General features: G+C 38.1%; 1 protein-coding gene across 2 annotated transcripts in view; it reads left to right on the top strand.

Annotated features, from left to right (window-relative positions):
- DOCK4 (dedicator of cytokinesis 4) overlaps positions 1-13,345 on the top strand; it is a 422,569-nt gene that overhangs the window by 352,515 nt on the left and 56,709 nt on the right. For both annotated transcript variants that reach the window (XM_039256914.1, XM_039256913.1), the window contains exons 29-32: positions 120-220; positions 1,982-2,040; positions 10,113-10,261; positions 11,956-12,041. In XM_039256914.1, the coding sequence (XP_039112845.1) occupies positions 120-220; positions 1,982-2,040; positions 10,113-10,261; positions 11,956-12,041 (395 nt within the window). The remainder of the gene's footprint in view (positions 1-119; positions 221-1,981; positions 2,041-10,112; positions 10,262-11,955; positions 12,042-13,345) is intronic.

Here is a 13,345-nt window from a genome sequence, read left to right as displayed (position 1 = left end):
TTATGTCAGCTGTGCCCCCATTCTTTACCAGCGTTGAAGCAAAGCCAAGATATAATGTCACCTAACCTGTAGATATTTTTGTAACACTATAGCATTTAAATATTTTGTTCTCGTTCTAGATTTGGGATTCCTACTTTTACCTCGCAGTCATTTTTATAAACCAGTTGTGTCTGCAATTAGAGATGTTCACACCTTCCAAAAAGAAAAAGGTGTTAGAAAAGTAAGTAGTAGTATATTGCTGGGTGGGATTATGAGGCAAATGAAATGTTGTGTCTTTCAAGGGGGTCCTTTGAGTTCATTTTAGTTCAAATGATTCTTAAATCATATCCACAACTGGAAACAACAATGGAGAGGCAACGAACAAGAAGAAAAGAAGCAGTCTTTTCTGGAAATTTTGAACTTATTTACTGTCCTCAGGCTTTCAGGAATCAGATACTATAGAATCAAATACTAGGTATTTATCCAAAGGATACAAAAATGCTGATTTGAAGGCACAGATGCACCCCATTGTTTATAGCAACACTATCGACAATAGCCAAAGGATGGAAAGAACCCAAATTTTATTGACTGATGAATGAATAAAGAAGGTGTGGTGTATATATACAATGGAATTTTACTTGGTGATCAGAAAGAATGAAATCTTGCCCTTTGCAACAACATGGATGGAACTAGAGTATATTCTAAGCAAAATAAGTCAAAGACAAATATATGATTTCACTCACGTGGAACTTAAGCTATGAAACAGATGAACATAAGGGAAGGGAAGCAAAAATAATATAAACATAGGGTGGGACACAGACCATAAGAGACTCTTAAATACAGAGAACAAACAGAGTTGGTTGTGGGGCTTTGGGGGGAGGGGGAATAGGTTAAGTGGGAGAGGGGCATTAAGGAGGATGCTTGTTAGGATAAGTACTCGGTGTTATATGTCAGTGATGAGTCACTAAATTCTGTTCCTGGAATCATCATTACACTATAGGTTAACCAACTTGGATTTAAATTAATAAAAAAAAAAAAAAGATATAAGTGAAACAAATGTCATCTAAAAATATACATGAAATCAAGAAAACCGTTGGTTCAAAATAATGACGACATTTACCTTAAATATTTATTAAAACAGTAATAAAGTGGGAAAAAATAAAATAAATTGAAAAAGAATCAAATAAATTAGGGGACAGATCTGTTTTATTAAAAGATTTATACAAGGGTTTGCATTAGAAGCATTACGACACCTATAGTAAACATCTTTAATTAAAAACATAGTGTCTTTGGGGAACCTGAGTGGCTCAGTCAGTTAAGTGTCTGACTTTTGATTTCAGCTCAGGTCATGATCTCACATTTTGTGGGTTTGAATGACTAGCAGTGTGGAGCCTACTTGGGATTCTCTCTCTCTCCCTCTCTCTCTGCCCCTCCCCTGCTCACATACCTTCTCTCTCACTTTCTCCCTCAAAATAAACAAACTTTTAAACAAACAAAAAGCATAGTGTCTTTTATTCTTATTTTATTTTTTAAGATTTGATATTTTAAGTAATCTCCACACACAGCATGGGTCTTGAACTCACAACTCCGAGATCAGAATCACATGCTCCACCAGCTGAGCCAGGCAGGCACCCCAAACATAGTGTCTTTTAATTCAAATGTTAGTTTATATCCTGGGGCACCTGGATGGCTCAGTCAGTTGAGTGCCCAACTTTGGCTCAGGTCATGATTTCATAGTCTGTGAGCTCAAGCCCCACATCAGGCTCACTGCTGTCAGCCTGTCAGTGAAGAGTCTGCTTCATATCCTCTGTACCCCTCTCTCTGCCATCTCCCACTTGCACCCTCCCACACACACGAAAAAAATTTTTTAATTAAAAGAAAACAAGTAGAGAACTACTCAGAAAGTATTTGATTAAAAAAATTATAGTTTATATCCTAAAGAGACACGAATGCTTTTTGTCCTGAAGGCTTTGTATCAGATTTGCTTTTTGTTTTATTTCAGGTATGGTGACATGCGTGTCACAATGGGTTGTGAAATTTTCAGCATGTGGCAAAACCTAGGTAAGTAATGGAAAGAGAAGCCACCCCCATTGTAGTTGATCATTGTACTTTTAAGGGTACAAACGAAGGACAGTTTACCAATGACAGCATTTAAAACCAAGTGTCTAAATCAATAGTTATCATAGAAAGTAACCCAAATTTTGGCATTGAATATGGTTATAACTAACTTTTAAAATTGGTATCTGTCTGAAAAATCAACTTACCTTTGTGTGTTTCATTATTCATGAACGATGAATTTTATAATCTACCAATGCTCCAATACACACATTTTTAGTAATGAGCTAATCTTTCAGAATTTGGGATTGTAACAACTCAAAATTTCTAAAACTATGAATTGAGGCTGTGAATTATAACAAATTTAGAATTAACTTGACGAAGCATTGGCTTGTGCATCAGTACTCCTAAAAGCTTGACAGCACGGATCTATATCATAAAGACTATAGCCAAAGGATTTTAAAGCAACTGCAGTTGCTAAGAAACTATTAGATTCCGTTTTGTTAATCTGACACAGCAGATAGAGCATATTACTGCAGTAAATTGATGACCCAGACCTGGTACCATGGAAAAAGAATAATATTTGGAAAATAAATTGTTTTACAATCTCATTGGCATAGGATTTCTTTATAGAGATCCAACTTATTTAATTTTGTATGCTAGCTGTGCAAGTTTATAGTATTCATTTACTATTACTGCATTGTAAACTTCTTGTGATTCATTAAAATGATGGGCCTATTTGAATTGAATATATAATGATCTAAAAGTATCTTTCTCTTGGGCTTATCCAAGCACAGCTTGGAAATGGCAGGATTTGTTTTCTGTAAATGAAAATAGAACCATTATCATTTTACTTGAATTCATGTGACAGAATGATTTTTGACCAGGATCTGCATATATACATAGCAATATTCATAGCAATTTGAGGAAGCCTTCTTACATATAATTGAACCCCCTGTTCAGTGCTTGCTGGTAATTTCAGCAAATAAGTGAGTTAGCATCTTGAAAGCAATCTCCACCTGTCTAAGGCCAACTAGAAGTCTGTGATGTATCTTTAGATTCCGCTCAAAATTAGCATCAGTTTGTCTTATTTGAGAAGTACTCCTCTCAGTCTTTATGTTTTCTTAATTCTTTGTTGTGTTTTTCAAAAGCGGATCAAAGCCCTGTGGTGCCCATATTGCATGTGGCATTAATTTAACAAGATGTTTTCCAAAGAATGCTGCATTGGAATGCTATTGTGGTTGATTAAACCCTTGTCAGAGCTCAAATGATAAAACCAGGACAGATTCATTTGAGTTACCAGAATGTTAGAAAACATGGCAGGTTTCCCCTTCTAGATGAATATTAGCTTTGCCAATGGTTATGTGGTTGTTTCCACCTAAATCTTTGCTCAAGCCAGGGGTAGCTATGCACTTAGGAGCATGGCTGGCTTGTTAAATAAAGCTGGTGCCTTTAGTCTCCCTAAAGATGTCATCATATACTTGATAAACTTTTCCCAGCTATTTGCCCTTAAACCAAAAATATTTCAACATCTCTGGTTTTTATGTTAAATTATTTCTTTGTTTCTCTCAAAGATCTAGACACTGTGGAAAATCTCTGCAACATATTGATACCCCCACCACGTGATCATGTCAGTAGTCTTTAGAACATTGGTACTCAAATGGACCAGGAGCCCAGCAGCGTCTCTGGGAGCTTGTGAGAAATGCAAACGATCTGGTTCCACCTCAGACCTACTGAAAGAGAATCACTGAGAGTGGACATAACTGAGTTTTAACAGGTTCCCCAGATGATTCTTGACTCAGGATTGAAAAGCACTGCTTTAGATACTGTCCTCTTTATTCGTTTTCCCAGCCCTAAAGACTAGCTCTAGCTTGGTTCTAGCAATCTGTTAGAAAAGGCTCATTATACTCAATGCGAATTCCCAGCAGGACATAGTTCAAATACAGGATGAGTGTAAATTTACACGTCGTTCCTTGGTTTTTGCATTATTTCCCTAGAGTTGTGTCCTGACTTTTCTGAGACTTCCAAAACATAAGGTGAATTCTAAAGGTCACCTTTGTTCAAAAACTAGAATTGGGAAATGTTCAGAAGTGTTAAAGCCTCTCTTGCAACATGAATTTTTACAAAATGATAAGAAAAATTAAGGATTCAGAGTACTATTTTAACACCCCTTAAAGGCCTTAAGTCAGCTTGTTACTTAGGAATATGAAAATATATTTATTATAATTTGGTTTCATGAATATGTCACATTGACTGTTTAGAATGCTAAAGAAGATTTTATTCAGATAATTATAGATGTGCATTTCTCAATGAAACAGGCCAACAAATTCAATTTAATATAACTCATAAAGCACTGGCTATCTGCAAGTTATTTGGGGAGATATAAGAAAAAATGATCCGTGTTTGTAGAGAGCTTAGTTTTAAAATGTTACATTTTAAACCTTTTATCCAGTTTCTCTGGGACAAGAAAGTTTTGGATAAAAACCAATCACCACGTTTCAGTAAAGCAAGTAAGCTTTGTGATTTCATAAATCAAGATCTTCAATAGTTTTTAATATAAAAAACACTAACTTTGAGAAAATAAATTGCAGAGAGGAAATAATACTCAGAGTAATACCTTTTTTGCCATTTGAAACTACCCAGTTAGTCTAACACAGAAACAAAATTTAACTGAACAATTTTAAAAAAATTTTTTAATGTTTTTTAAATTTATTTGTGAGAGAGACAGAGACAGTGTGAGTAGGGGAGGGTCAGAGAGAGAGGGAGATACAGAATCCAAAGCAGGCTCCAGGCTCTGAGCTCCCAGTCAGCACAGAGCCCCATACGGGGCTCGAACCCACAAACCGTGAGGTCGTGACCTGAGCCAAAGTCGGACGCTTAACCGACTGAGCCACCCAGGTGCCCCTCTCTAAAATAATTTTAAAAAATTGTTCAGCAAGGGACACCTGAGTGGTTCAGTCGGTTAAGCGTCTGACTTTGGCTCAGGTCACAATCTCATGGTTCTTGGGTTCGAGCCCCGCATCGGGCTCTGTGCTGACAGCCAGCTCAGAGCCTGGAGCCTATTTCGGATTCTGTGTCTCCCTCTCCCTCTGACACCCCCCACCCCCCCCCCGCTCACACACTCTCTCTCTCTCAGAAATAAATAAAAAACATTAAAAAAAATAAAATAAAATTATTTTAGAGAGGGAGAGAGATAGAGGGAGAAGGAGAGAGAATCTTAAGCAGGCCTCATGTTCAACATGGAGCCTGATGGGGAGCTTTTTCCCATGACCCTGGGATCATGACCTGAGCTGAAATCAAGAGTCAGATGCTTCACCACCTGAGCCACCCAGGTGCCCCTGAACAATATTTTTAAATCAGATTTTGGTCATTAGTATTTACCTAGAAGTGTGGAAGCTCTTTCATATACTAGAAGCAAGTTGGCTTTTCCATTTTGTTGAGGACAAGGAATAAAGGGCACATGTAATTTTGTCTGCTTTTAAGCACAAAGTTGTACAATTTTTGAATCTGATCATTGTATCCCCTAGATTTACCTATGAACAATGGATCATATAACAATTATATGTTTAGTTTTTTTGAGGAACTACCATACCGTATTCTGCAGTGACTGTACCATGTTATATCCCCACTAACACCACATAAGGGTTCCAGTGTCTCCACATCCTTGCCAGTACTTGTTCTCTTCTCTCTTTCTCTTTCTCTCTCTTTGAGAATAGCCATCCTAACTGGTGTGAGATGGTATTTCCTTGTGGTTTTGATAAAATAATTTACTGTTGAAGAGTAAAGACCAAGTAGTGAAAAGTGAATACCTTTTCTTAAATGTATCACATCTCAGTATTTTCATTTCCTAGTGGAAGGACTGAAAATGTTCTGTCAAGCGTAGGGGAAAGGTGTAAAATCCCCCCCCCCCCGCCAAATTTTATACATTAGCACTATACTTAACAAGAACAGTCTACAAAAAAAGAGGCTAGTCTTGACTACCGTGTCCCACCTTTGGCATTCATCATGCTTCAAGGTTAAGTTTTTTCTTGCTATTTTTAGTTGAACTAACATTCTTACTAAATATGAAGTGGGCTCTTTTTTCCACATTTGCAAACACAGCGTCTTGTAACTGCTGTAGAAAAATCAATACTTCCCTAACAGGCTGTTCTGTGCCCATAAATATAAAACTCCAGCAGCCCAAGTAACAGATGCCCTGAATACTTCGAAACAAGACCATGTGGCTGACAATTAGAGATGGGGAAAGTATACTAAATCTTCAGTTTAAAAAGAAATCATTTAAATAATGTTTATTTTGCTGTTGTCATACTTAGTGCAAAATTTTGCTTTGCTGATCAGGGAAGAATTAGGTTTTCTGTAGTGGACAGCCTGTTCAGGTTTGCACAGGGTCTGTGTTCCCAAACTATGTTTTCAGCAAATAAGGTTATCTTTCATGCATTCCTGTATAATAATTTAAATGTATAGGTGTGGCCTGTCTACTGTCAGTAGAAAATCACGCTACAAAATACACAGTGTGGACTTAGTTTGGATTGTGATTAAAATAAACCAACTGTAAATGACATGTTTTAGGACAATCAGAATTTTAATATAGGCTGAGTTTTAGATTAAGGAATTATTGTTTGCCTTTGTTAGATGTGGTAAAGGCATTGTAATTCTCTGTGTGTGTGGGTTTGTAAATAATGTCCTATGTTAAAGATGCTTACTGATTTGCATACAAATAGAATAATATGATATCTCAGACTTGCTTTAAAGTACCCTAGAGGGGGGAAAATAGGTGGGGTGGTAGATGAAACAGGATTGGCAAAAATGTAGATAATTATATGGGGCACCTGCGTGGCTCAGTCAGTTAAGAGTTCAGCTCATGGTCTCATAGTTCATGGTTTGAGCCCCACATTGGGCTCTGTGCTGACAGCTCAGACCCTGGAGCCTGCTTCAGATTCTGTGTCTCCCTCTCTCTGCCCCTCCCCCACTCATGCTCTGTCTCTCTCCATCTCTCAAAAATAAATAAATGTTAAGAAAAAACTTTTTTAAAATGTAGGTAATTGTTGAAGCTAGATGATGGGTATGTGGGGATTTGCTTTACTATTCTTTATAATTTTTTGTACGTGTAACATTTTTCATAGTAAAAAATGTTTTATTGAGGTATAATTAACATGCAGTTAAATTAACTTCAAGTGTACAACATAGTTCAAGTGTACAGAAGTTCTGTACATTACTCAGTCAGTGCTCCCCAGGATAAATGTGGTCATCATCTGTCACCAAACAATGCGTAGTAAAAAAAATTTTTTTAAGAAGAAAATCAGGTTGTAAAATGTCTATAAATAGATTTTTTTTAAGGAGGTTCAAAAATACTCAGGCAAACAGTGATAAATAAAATAAGTGAATGTTAACATTATTCTTGATTAGAGGGGGCCAAAGGATGCCAGGCCCAGGAAAGCTTAAAAACAAGGATCATAACGTAGCAGCTCTGAATCTCATTTCATCAGGCAAGGGAGGACTATTCGCGCTGGCAGGGAATTCAGTTTTACTTTGTCTTTCCTGCCAATTCTATCACCCCGCCTCCATGCATACCCAAAGGCAGTGCAAAGATTTGGTGTCTTACATGGTCTCAAAGCCGTGGGGAGGCCCTCCTGGTTATTGGTTACATAAAGCGTACATGGCTCCTTCAGTCCATGGCGTTGTGGGGGTAGCATCCGTGGTAGACCTGGAAAGTCTGAGGCCATCCCCTATGGGCAGAGTCCTGGAATGGGTTAAGGCCTGCTAATCTCAGGATGGGTCCGAAGTCTCCTTGCCCGTCTCTCTCTCTTCCCCTTTTTTTGCCAGAATATCTTGAATAAGCATTGAGTGGGTTAGGCTTTTCCAAATGACAGTACGAGTTTTTGAGTTCAGGTTGCTTCTGCTTTCTGCCCTGATAAAAATAACCGAGAAAAGCAATCCCAAAAGCTGGCTGCTGGTTTCCTGCTTGAAATGTGTATGTGGGGAGGATGAGGGAGATACAGGGACAAGCACTAGGGATTCTGCCACAGTGGGCTTGTTCAGTCTTGAAAGGACTCATTCTTTTGGAGGAAAGTATACAAGGGTAGATTAATGAGGAAGTTTCTTCTGATGAATAAGAAAGAGGTGTTCTTGCTTGGATGAGGAGAACTAAGGAGTCCCTTGGGAAAGATAAAATTGTACCTGGGTCACAAAGAAAGGTAGGAGAGCTAAAGTTTATTCCTCACACTTGGCTTACTTATGAGCCAAGTTTATTCCTCACACATACATCATGGGTATGAATAAGTAATTAAGAGATGGTGATAAACAAATTACTTTTAATGAAACCTCAAAGAGAGAGGGAAAGACTATGTGGCTTCAGTGTTGGAAAGGAAAGGGATTTTCACATAGACTGGGGCTGCGCCTTGTCTCCTGCTAATGTCTCATTGCACGGAGGGAAAGGGATGGGGAGCCACATGGTGAAGATTGCTGAACTGTCTCTAGGCACCTTCCAGTCACAAAACACAGTGACTTTACAAACACCAGCTTGGGTTTGCCTGTCTCAGATCTCATCTGTCCTCGCCCCCCCCCAATCTTCAAATGTTTCTTTTCATTTTCTTTGAAAAAACCCTCTAAAGTCAATATAAATTTAAACTCCATATGTGCACCCTGGATTTATATATATCCAAGCTCTTCTCCCATACTCATGCCTTCTAGTACAGAAAACAAAACAGAGAAATTGATAATTAATGCAAAGGTATGTAACTCCAAAATGTGCAAGTAACTCTGAATGGTGTGATTTTGTGTATGTTTGACCCTTGCATAACAAAAGACCAAAGGTTGAAAAGGATAAGGGGAAACTGTCTCCTTGCATGAAGCCAGCTCTCTTCTGCTCAGCTTCCCAACCTGTTCTGTGGGCTTTAAAGGGAGGCTTTCAGTGTCACATTCTTCAGATGCTAAAAGTTAGTGCTTATTATCAAAGTAAAACTTTGAGATTTAACATAGATGATTAGTGTAATGAACTGAACTCAGCACTCATTTGCTAGATGAAATCATCTGTGTCTAGCCCACCCTCCCCCTTCTTCTCCTAGGAAGTATCAGTATCATACCTTTTTTACTTTGGTAATTATACCATTTTGAGTTCACTGTTGTTATATTGTAATCTTTTTAAAAAAATGTTACATTCTCTTTTTTTGACTTCCATTTAGTTTTTTTTTAGGCTGTGTGTTTATTATCTTTAAAAACATAAAAATTATATGATGCAGGGACCACTTTTTTTTCCTATATAAAAATCGCCTATAATTTTAACCACCCAGAGATAATCTTTGTAGTTAACATTAGGGGATAAATCTTCTGGGCTACTATACACACACACACACACACACACACACACACTATATACATATATACGTACACACACACACATATATATCTTATTTTTAATGAAGGAAGTACCCATCCATACGCATTTTAACTTGCTTTTTATTTTTAAAAAATTTTTTTAACATTCGTTTATTTTTGAGGGAGAGAGACAGAGACAGAATCCGAGGCAGACTCCTGAGCTTCAGCACAGAGCCGGATGCAGGGCTCAAATTCAAGAGACCTGAGATCATGCCCTGAGTTGAAGTTGGACACTTAACCAATTGAGCCACCTAGGCACCCCATACCTTGCTTTTTCAATTAATTATATTGAGAAACTTAGCCTGTCATCCTTCCTTACCCTCATTTTTAGTGATGACATAAAAAATTTAATGCATGACTAGAGAATAGTGTACATAGCCAGTTCTTGATGATTTAACTTTTGGTGTCATTTTAATTCATCAGTTTTAATTTGTGGTGTAATTTTTAATGGCATCTTACAGCTTTTTTTTTAACTGTGAAAAAGTAAATCCCTAGTTTTTTAATGAAAAATGATGGAGAAATATTAATCAACATATGGAAATTTACTGTTTGTATATCTGCTTAGGGACGTATTTCTTTGCCTGGAGAGACAACTCTAATTGAATATACTCGTGGCAATCATTTTAAATAAATTTAATAATATGAATTTTCTGAAATATTCTTAAGATTGATATACTGAAACTCAAATGTTTTATTCACTTTAGGAGAGCACAAGCTTCATTTTATCCCTGCCTTGATTGGCCCTTTCCTAGAAGTGACCTTGATACCACAGCCAGATCTCCGCAATGTCATGATTCCTATTTTTCATGACATGATGGACTGGGAGCAGAGGCGGAGCGGCAATTTTAAACAGGTAGGCGGATGAGCTTCTCAGAACAGTTGGAAGAGTTTCAGTCCTGTTTGAACATCTCTGAGCTACCAGATTCAACTCTGAGTTGGGAAATAAGTATCGAACAGACTGTCAAGGCACCTAGATTCCAGCCTGGCCGCCTTCTCTCGTCCATCTGACCTTGGTCACCTTTCCAGTCTCATGTTCCCCTGAGCTTCTGCAGAAGCCCTAAATTCCCTTTCATCTGAACAATTCTGTGATTTCCAAGTCTCTTTCTAAGAGCTGGCAGAGACTCTGTTCACAGTCAGCCACAACACAGAGGAATCAGAAGGTTCATGATTCTTAAAATCATTGACCTCTCAGTGGTTCACACATTGCATTTGGTGAAGGGCTTAGTTTTGACCATTTGATGCACAATATGTTTTATTGGTTTTTGCTTGAAGCATTGAGAATTAAATGGGAGAGCAGCAGAAATTCTTGCAAAGGAGATCCTGGAAGGATGAGACTGTCATTTCTCATTGACATAGGTTCTGCTAGTTCTGCTCCAGTTTTTGAAACAAGAGATGTTTGTATTACAAAACCAGATCACATAAGAAATCCGCTGCCTTTGCCATGCCAGATCACCCGGGTTGGAGACAGTAGACCTTCTTTCTGTCTGCACCGTCACCACACTGATTTGAATGCACTCACCTGTGTGAAGGATCTGGCTTCTCCCTATGAAGCCTCTCTCAAATTTTAGAAAGGATTGTCAACAATCTGAGCAAGCTGAATGCATACACAGGACCCTCCCACTGCCAGACACGTGGCTTTCATCTGTAACCATATCCACATTTCTCTTCCAGAAAGCTAACCCGTGAGTGAAAAGCTACTTTAAAATTGTACTGGTGTGAGGGGCAGAGGAGGCACTGTCCTTACCTTTTGTCTTCATACCCTTATTGGAATTTGATTGAAAGGAATAACTGAGCTTAGTCCTTTGACAATGTCTAATATCCCTCCCAATCTGTCATTGCTTACCTCTCTCTGGCCATGGTGGGGTGTTTCATTTTTTGCCTCTGCTGCCTCAGATGAAGGGGCTATTTCTGCTTTCCTGATATTCAAGGTCCAAAGGATTTACATTCTCGAAGATATAAATGTTTTGACTACAGTTTTTCAGGAAATATGTCCTTTCCCTCTCATGGAGCTTGTTGCTGAGTTAGAATATTTCTATGGCTCTACCATCTGTACATGGATAAGGCAAGTTCTCATCTTGAGCAAAGATTTAGGGCAACCTCGAACTGTTTTGAGAAAGAAAATAGATATGAAACACATCAAAGATTTAAATTAATGTCTGTGGGTATGTTACTTTGCTAATGTTCTTACACATATAATGATTTTTTAAATAAATAAATAAGTAGGATTTGCCAGCTTTCATAGCTCTTAAAAAAATTCACATGTTTAAGCTGGGCTGCAAGCATTCGTGTTTGAGTCAACAAATAGATAGATGTCTCTGGTGGCAGCAAACGCTATCCTGCCGGGCGTTTGAAGTCACGTTGCTCCATCTAAATTAGCCCCCTTGAATTCCAAGGGGGTGTCTCCTATTAACCACAGCTTATGATAATGTTGCTTTCACAAAATTTGCTGCGGCTTTTTCTCTTGCAGACATTGACTATGTTTCAGTTTGCCTAGAAATCCCACTCTGTGAAGGGAAAGAAAGGGAGTAATGTTTGGGTGTGTTTCAGGTGGAAGCCAAGCTAATTGACAAGCTGGATAGCCTGATGTCGGAAGGCAAAGGTGATGAAACCTACCGTGAGCTCTTCAACAGTATGTGAGTAATATGTTTGTCTCAAGTTGATTCCATCCAGAGGATTTGGTGTCCATGCTAAGCGGCTGAGAGCTACAAAGACAGCTTGGGTCTCACAGGAGTGCTTTGTCTTTGTGGAGTGTGAAATAAAGGATAATTGCCAAACTCTGGCGAATGGATTTTATTATGTTGATGATTAGACACGTCTCCTTATTTTAATCTCTCATTAGGTCAGGTCACATGTGTTATATAACAAATCTCACTCTTTTCAAGCCCAAGAATTAAAGCCGGGCTGCAAGATAATGATTTTACGTGGGGTTAAAATTGGGTTAGTTGGGGAGGGGGGGAGCAGGAAGAGGCGTGGGAAATGCTGTGATTCTCGTGTTCGTGTGCAGTGCTGTCCAATGCAAGATCTCCTTGGCAGATTTGTTGGGGAAACTAATGTAGTTGGCATGTTTTTCAATACTTGATTTAATTCATCAATACCGATGGCTCACTCAGCATTATTAATTGCTTTCTAAATGTTTCTTATTAGAATATCACAGAAGTATGTCATTTTTAGAAAATTCTCTGATTTGGATTTGAATGAAAGCTAAAACAACACCGGAGCACTATAAGGGGACTTGGAGGTTGTTCTTAACCACAGATTGTGACCACGATGCAGGATGAATTGTCTATACAAATGTTTCATCCGCTGTGTGAGATGGCCAGAGAGGATATGTGCGGTTGTTTTAGTATTTTCGGGTTTTAATTCTAATACTTGGTTTCTCTACATTTTCTGTGGATCGCAGTCATTTTCATTCCTAGGATATTGATAAAGTGCTTCTCTTTGAAGGAAGGACTACCTCATTGTTCTTGAAAAATGTCTGCAGCTCTTTCAGAAGTACAAAAATAATTCAGCAATACCTTTTCTAGTACAATATATACTCTTACTTGTATTTGTGCCCAAGTGTCCTGTAAAACTATTAATGTTTTGGGGGCACATAGGTGGCTCGGGTGGTTAAGCGTCCAACTCTTGATTTTAGCCCAGGTCTTGATCTCAGGGTTGTGAGTTCAAGCCCCACATTGGTCCCTGCACTAAGCATGAAGCCTACTTTTTAAAAAAAATTAATGTTTTAAAACTGATAGCCAAATTGAAAGTTGTGTAATTCATTTTATGGTCATTAATTTAGAAAAGTAGATATATTAGTATACAGGTTTAGAAAGTATTACTAGTGACTGATAGATTTCAACTTGCCTGATTGAAAATCATCCCCGAAGCTTTTAAGAAAATTATGTTCAAAGAAAAAGCCAAGAAGGGGTATACAGATTTCCTAGGATGTGATGAT

The sequence above is a fragment of the Hyaena hyaena genome, unplaced genomic scaffold (assembly GCF_003009895.1).
Source record: "Hyaena hyaena isolate Hyena2069 unplaced genomic scaffold, ASM300989v1 scaffold_594, whole genome shotgun sequence".
Classification (NCBI taxonomy): domain Eukaryota; kingdom Metazoa; phylum Chordata; class Mammalia; order Carnivora; family Hyaenidae; genus Hyaena; species Hyaena hyaena.
Note: the sequence above shows the minus strand (reverse complement) of the source record. Positions and strands in the feature narration are given on the sequence as shown.